The sequence below is a fragment of the Ictalurus furcatus genome, chromosome 7, assembly GCF_023375685.1.
Source record: "Ictalurus furcatus strain D&B chromosome 7, Billie_1.0, whole genome shotgun sequence".
Classification (NCBI taxonomy): domain Eukaryota; kingdom Metazoa; phylum Chordata; class Actinopteri; order Siluriformes; family Ictaluridae; genus Ictalurus; species Ictalurus furcatus.
This window is the reverse complement of record NC_071261.1, coordinates 8,226,580-8,233,298: the sequence shown is the minus strand read 5'-3', so window position 1 is coordinate 8,233,298 and position 6,719 is coordinate 8,226,580. Positions and strand designations below refer to the sequence as shown.

The following is a 6,719-nucleotide window of genomic DNA, read 5'->3' as shown; positions in this document are numbered from 1 at the left end:
TTGTTGCCTATTTCTACTAGGAATGCAACCGACCCTTTTCTTTCTCAGCATCCGAGTCCACGGTCAGGACCTCTAATGACCGAGGTTCTGACGTTTCTTAAATCCCTGTCTCTAATGGCTAAAAACCGTGTCAAGGACATGGGAATCTTTTTTGACAGCCTTTGTAAGTTATATTAATAGAGTCTGGAAAGCACCATACTATCATAATATCTCAACGGTCCAGAACTTTAATTACAGCACCTAAATGAGAAACTTATACATGGCTTTGTGAGAAATATACTGGACTACTATAACGCCCTGATATCTAGCCTATGAGCTGCTTCACTAACTTTCCAGATTGAGAGTTCAGATTCAGAATCCAGGCCTGCACCAGATTAAGGGCCTACATGAATCCACCAGAATGGGAGCACAATAAGCAGTTTCTCCATCTGAAAACCTTCAGTAGCTTTTAAAAATCTTAGAATGTATTCGATTGCATTACATTAGACTTTATGTTTTTAGTTCATTTTTTCTTTTTGCCGTTTCTCTTTTTTTTTTTTTTGCATTTAATTTTTGATCACATTTCTTTTGTTCAAGTTTAACTGTTACTATTTCAACTATCAAACTGTTTAAAATAGAGGCTTAGCGGTTAGCACGTTTGTCTCATACCTCCGGGGTGGAGGTTTGTTTCCTGCCTTGCGTGTTCTCCCTGTGCTTCGCGGGTTTCTTCCAGATACTCTGGTTTCCTCCCCCAGTCTAAAGACATGCGTTGTAGGCTGACTGGCATCTCTAAATTGTCAGTAGTGTCTGAATGGGTGTGTGAGTGTGTATGCGATTGTGCCCTGCGATGGGTTGGCATTCTGTCCAGGGTGTCCCCCGTGTCCTGAGCTCCCTGCGACCCTGTGTAGGAAGATGGATGGATTATTATTATTATTATTATATTTATTTATTTATTTTATTACTGTTGATGAGTGCTTTTTGGTAAAGAATGCAAATATAGACAGTGATATCATACTATTCATTAATTTTCAGTAACTGCTTTATCCTGGTCTGGGGTGCGGTGGATTTGGATCGAGCCCCTGATAGCTTTGACCTTTACATTGTGAAAGACCAGTCAAGTACGAACATCTCTAGGCTATCTCTCTTCCTAACAGCGCACACACTATCACGAGGGACACCAGATAAATAATATATCTAATTGTTATTATTATTATTATTATTATTAATAATAATAATAATAATAATAATAATAATGCAATCATAAAGTGTTACCTGATTAAAAATATTTTAAAAACCTAAATAACATGCCTATTATTAATATTATATTATATTATATTAATATTATTTCTATTGATTATCTTATCATTATTATTATTATTATTATTATTATTATTATTATTAATAATAATAATAATAATAACAATACTGCTACTACTACTACTACTACTACTAATAATAATAATAATAATAATAATGATGATGATGATGATGATGATAATAATAATAATAACAATAATAATGGTAATACTACTACTATTTATAATAATAATAATAATAATAATGATGATGATGATAATGATAATGATAATAATAATAATGATGATGATGATGATGATGATGATAACAATAATAATGGTAATACTACTACCACTACTACTACTACTAATAATAATATTAATAATGACAATAATAATAATAATAATAATAATAATAATGATGATGATGATGATGATGATAACAATAATAATGGTAATACTTCTACTACTACTACTACTACTACTACTACTAATAATAATAATAATAATAATGACAATAATAATAATAATAATAATAATAATAATAATAATAATAATAATGATGATGATGATGATGATAATAATGACCTAATGGACACTATGCGAATGATCTCATTTATTCGATTCATCTGCACTATTTGATTCGGTTATAACGGAAAGCAGAGTCTGTTCTTGATTCAGTTTGCCGAGTCGTACTTGCGAATCGATACTTCTGACTCACTCAGAAGAGTCATTGATAGGAATCGTTTCCCTCAGCACCAGTCTCTCCTAGCTTTCATCTTTCAGGGTGTCTGTAATATAAACATGAACCGGCTTTTCGGTAGAAGCAAGCACCAGGCGCCTCCCAGCCTTTCGGACTGTATCGGAAATGTGAGCCGTTTCTTAAATTGCTGTGTGTCTTGTCGTCTAGTGCGGTGTTGTCATGCATCGTGAAAGCCCGGGCATTGACGCTTCACTCATCATGGCCGCCGTTTCAGATCGATGCACGAGCCGAGGTGATGGAGAAGAAGATAGCGAGGATCGATGCGGAGCTCCTCAAGTACAAGGACCAGATGAAAAAGACGAGGGACGGCCCGGCCAAGGTACAGTATTAAAACAGCACTGCTGATCAGTTCAGTACCAGCATGCATGCCCCTGCACTGAAGCATGCCTCTGGCCTGTACCACAGGAATGAATGCATCAATGAACTCTGTTTTACAGAATGCAGTGAAACAGAAGGCAATGAGAGTGCTCAAGCAGAAGAGGCTGTGAGTGTTTGTGTCATAATAAAGCACACTGGTTTCATGTTTTTTTTCCCTCTGTGTTCTTGTTTACTCTTACAGTAACTATGTGTAAGGTACATTTTTATAATAAACTCGAGAAAAATAAAAAGAAACGTCCTCTCCGGCAAATTTCTTAACATGTGTAAATATCTGTATGAACATGAAAAAACGTTCAACAACTGAGACATAATCTGAACGAGTTTCACAGACGTTTGAGGAACAGAAATGGAATAATGAGTCCCTGAATAAAGTGGAGGTCGATATTAATAGTAACAGTCAGTATCTGGTGTTCTCCAGCTGCTTTAAGTACTACAGAGCATCTCATCGTCATGGATTGGTCAGATCTTGCTGTGAGACGTTACTCCACTCTTCCACCAAGGCATTCGCAAGTTCTCGATCACGTCCGAGGGGACACGTTTACATCCAATGTTCCACTGCGAGGACGATCAGCTGTCCTGCCTGTCTCCCTGTCGCACCGTCTTATGCGTCTTACATTACAGACATTAGAGTTTATTGCTCTGAACACATCTGCAGTCCTCATGCCTCCCTGCAGCAGGTCTATGGCATGTTCACGCAGGTGAGCAGGAACCCTAGACATCTTTCTTCCGGTGTTTTTCACAGTCAGTAGAAAGGTCTCTTTAGTGTCCTATGTTATTGTAACTGTGACCTTAATCACCTTCCGCCTGTACACTGTTGTGTCTTAAGGACTGTTCCACAGGTGCATGTGCAACAATTGTTTATGGTTCATTGAACACGCATGAAAAACATCGTTTAAACCCTTTCCGATAAAGATCCGTAAAGATTATTCGGATTTGACCAAATTATCTTTAAAATACCCTCTCCTGTAAAAGGGACGTTTCTTTTTTTGCTGAGTTTATATGCAAATATTTGACGTTTTTAAAAAAAAACAGACATTTTGACCTAGATTTGAGAATATATTGCACAATAAATAACTAGGTTATGACACTGCACGTCAACATACAGTCTACTGACATAGTCATAACCAAATCAGTAATCAGCAGATTGACAGTATTTTCTAAATATAGCTCAAAATGTCCATCCATCCATCCATCCATCCATCCATCCATCTTCTGTACCATTTATCCTACACTGGGTTGCAGGGAGCCTGGAGCCTATTCCAGGCGGCTCAGGGCACAAGGCAGGGGACACCCTGGATAGCGTGCGAACCCATCACAGGGCACAATCTCACACACACACACACACACACACTACGGACAATTTGGAAATGCCAATCAGCCTACAACCCTTAGTGCTAACCACTAAGCCACCGTGCCCCCTAGGTCAAAATGTATGTTTTCCAACACCACCAGCAGGTTTAAATATGTGTCTATGTTTTAAAAAGGTATTGCTTTTCTGTATGGTGTAGTCTATAAAACAACATGACATACACTGCTGTATTAAAAATGTAATAGCCACTAATTTACTAATGAGGACAGCTGTGCTGTCTTGTATAGCAGGAATCCAACACAGTGTGCTGATTTCCTTGCTTTAACACACCAAATGACATTGATTGCTTGATTACATCGATTAGCTGCTAAACCTCACGGCGAGCTATTGAGTTTGGTGCGTTCCAGCAGGAAAATGATCTGTGCTCGACTGTGGCTGAGCAAGACACACAGCTGGACGTTTGTTTAGAGACTGTGGTGTAGCTGATATGGGTATGTCTCTGTGTCTCATTATGTTGAAGATATGAAAGCCAAAGAGATCAGCTTGCCCAGCAGTCCTTTAACATGGAACAGGCCAACTACACCATTCAGTCCTTAAAGGACACCAAAACAACAGTAAGTCTGTTTCCTTCAATACAATTGACCCTCCTCTCTAAATCCCAAGGATACCGTCGGAGTCCAGTATGATCGATGATCTTGAATTACTCTAAATGTGATGTGAAACGGCATGTGCTTTTTAATTGTTCTTCCGTAGGTTGAAGCTATGAAGATTGGAGCAAAAGAAATGAAAAAATCCTATAAGCAAGTGAAGATGGATCAAATTGAAGTATAACAGTTTATACTATTAATCAGAAATAAATTAAAAAAAAATTAATAAACAATAGCTTTTACATCACTGTAGCGTGTATTTATCTTGCAGAAAATTGTGTAGATTATATAATTTCACCAAATGGTATAGCATAATTATGACTGTGTGTGTGTGTGTGTGTGTGTGTGTGTGCATTCCGAGTCTACTGTAAAATGATTTATTCTTGGCTATTAGGACTTACAGGACCAGCTTGAGGACATGATGGAGGAAGCCAGTGAAGTGCAGGAGGCTCTGAGTCGCAGCTATGGTACACCAGACATCGATGAGGATGAACTAGAAGCCGGTAGGTGGTGTGTATATGTATATATCTGCAAGTCAGAAGGTCATAATCCTGAGTACAGCTCACTGCATTTGGTTTTTGCTTCAGAACTGGATGCCCTCGGAGATGAGTTACTGTTTGACGACGACAGCTCCTATCTGGACGAAGCCTCGTCTGCACCCTCCATCCCAGAGGGCGTGCCCAGTGACAGCAAAACAAACAAGGTTACACTCATGTCAATCGAGTGTGGATTTATTTCTTCACTCTCTTGGTATCCTTTTAGTTTGAGTGTAGTATCACTTTTACACATTCATGTAGTTACAGAATGATTGAAGGGTTGTTGTGCTTGGAAATATTCCTAATCAGATATGATCAAAAATAAACTTTAATACCATGTATGCTGTACTGTACATGTCCAGGTCATCTGTTTAATAGGTTTGTCTGCTTCTCAGGATGGCGTTCTGGTCGACGAGTTTGGATTGCCGCAGATTCCAGCCACCTAGACTGAGATGAACACTGCAGGATCTTGTTTCATGACTGAAGATCATTTCGGTATTTTTGGACATGTGGCATTCAGGTGTGATTTGACAAGGGAATGCTTACCTAATGAGTTAATGAAGCTTTTGCTAATCAAGCACGTGGCCTTGTAATTCTCTGTTTCCATTAATATATTGTTTACCAGTCTATATTTTTGCACATTAAACAAATCTAGTAAATGATAACCGGTAGCAGCGGCAGCGGATAGATCACATATGTTATGACATCCGATCATTAATGAATAAAGCACAAAAATGTCCAAATGAACAGATTATGTTGTTTACGTGCTTGTTTATTCATGATATCAGTGTTCAGACATGGGTATTGGACAAATTTCTGGGCTCTGTGGACACTTTTTCCTATCTCTTCCAAATGCAGACTTTCTAATCCAGGGCTCATGAGGGTCCCTTATCGAGCGGTCTTGGGTTGTCAGTTTCACTATTTCATTCAGCTGTCACAAGATGAGATGTTGATTTCTTTACTGATTTCGATCAATATCCCTGCGTTTATTTAAAATAAAATCCACAGACTAAGCGTTACAAATATAAGCTTCAGACTTTACATAAACACAACTGTTTGCCCAGTTTATCTATCTATCTATATATAATAATAATAATAATAATATTACTATAATAGTTTTGAAGGGTGGATAGTGATGCAGCACGTAGTGTTGCCACCTCAGGGCTCAAGGGTTCCTGGTTCGATCCAGGTTTGTCCAGTTTCCTCCAGGTTTCTCCAGTTTCTTTCCACCTCCGAAAAAAGATGCGAGTAGGGTGCAGACCAAATTGCCCCTAGGTGTGAATGTGTGTGTGTGTGTGTGTGTGGTGCCCTGTGGTACACTGTCCTCCCATCCAGGGTGTATTCCTCATGCTCAATGTTGCTGGGATAGGCTCTGGATCCACTGCTACCCTGACCAGGATGAAGCGGTTACTGAAGATGAATGAAAATGTATAGAGTCTAAATGAATACTGGTGGATCAGTGCGTAGCATCGCCACCGCACAGCTCCAGGATCCCCGGTTCATTCCTGAGCTGCGTTACCGTCTCAGTGGAGGTTTTCATGGGTTTCCTCTGGGTTGTCTGATTTCCTCCCACCTCCCAAAAACATTCCAGTAGATGAATTGTCTACTCTAAATTGCCCCTAGATGTGAATGTGTATGTTCCTCCTGCCCAGTGTTTCCGGCAATAAGCTGTGACCCTGACCAGGATAAATAATTATTTATTTATTTATTTTTTAAATGTATAGGTTTGAAAAGGATATAAAATATATAATGTACGTACATTCCAGTGAAGGAGTTTTCATATCAGAGTTGTCCACTGGATGGCAGTTTGAG

At 38.8% G+C, this 6,719-nt stretch overlaps 1 protein-coding gene across 1 annotated transcript; it reads left to right on the top strand.

The window, feature by feature from the left end:
• Positions 1-1,947: 1,947 nt before the first annotated feature.
• chmp5a (charged multivesicular body protein 5a) lies at positions 1,948-6,635 on the top strand. The gene is made up of 8 exons (XM_053628165.1): positions 1,948-2,144; positions 2,252-2,356; positions 2,475-2,521; positions 4,245-4,338; positions 4,478-4,549; positions 4,766-4,874; positions 4,959-5,074; positions 5,303-6,635. Exons 1-8 carry the CDS (start codon positions 2,079-2,081, stop codon positions 5,351-5,353), a joined length of 660 nt encoding a protein of 219 aa, XP_053484140.1. The 5' UTR covers positions 1,948-2,078; the 3' UTR covers positions 5,354-6,635.
• Positions 6,636-6,719: the final 84 nt, after the last annotated feature.

Bases quoted from the DNA above. Each gene is read 5' to 3' on its own strand.
- chmp5a (XM_053628165.1), top strand. From the start codon at position 2,079: ATGAACCGGCTTTTCGGTAGAAGCAAGCACCAGGCGCCTCCCAGCCTT. The intron at 4,875-4,958 runs GTAGGTGGTGTG...TTTTTGCTTCAG, and splicing joins TGAGGATGAACTAGAAGCCG to AACTGGATGCCCTCGGAGAT. The intron at 5,075-5,302 runs GTTACACTCATG...TCTGCTTCTCAG, and splicing joins GTGACAGCAAAACAAACAAG to GATGGCGTTCTGGTCGACGA.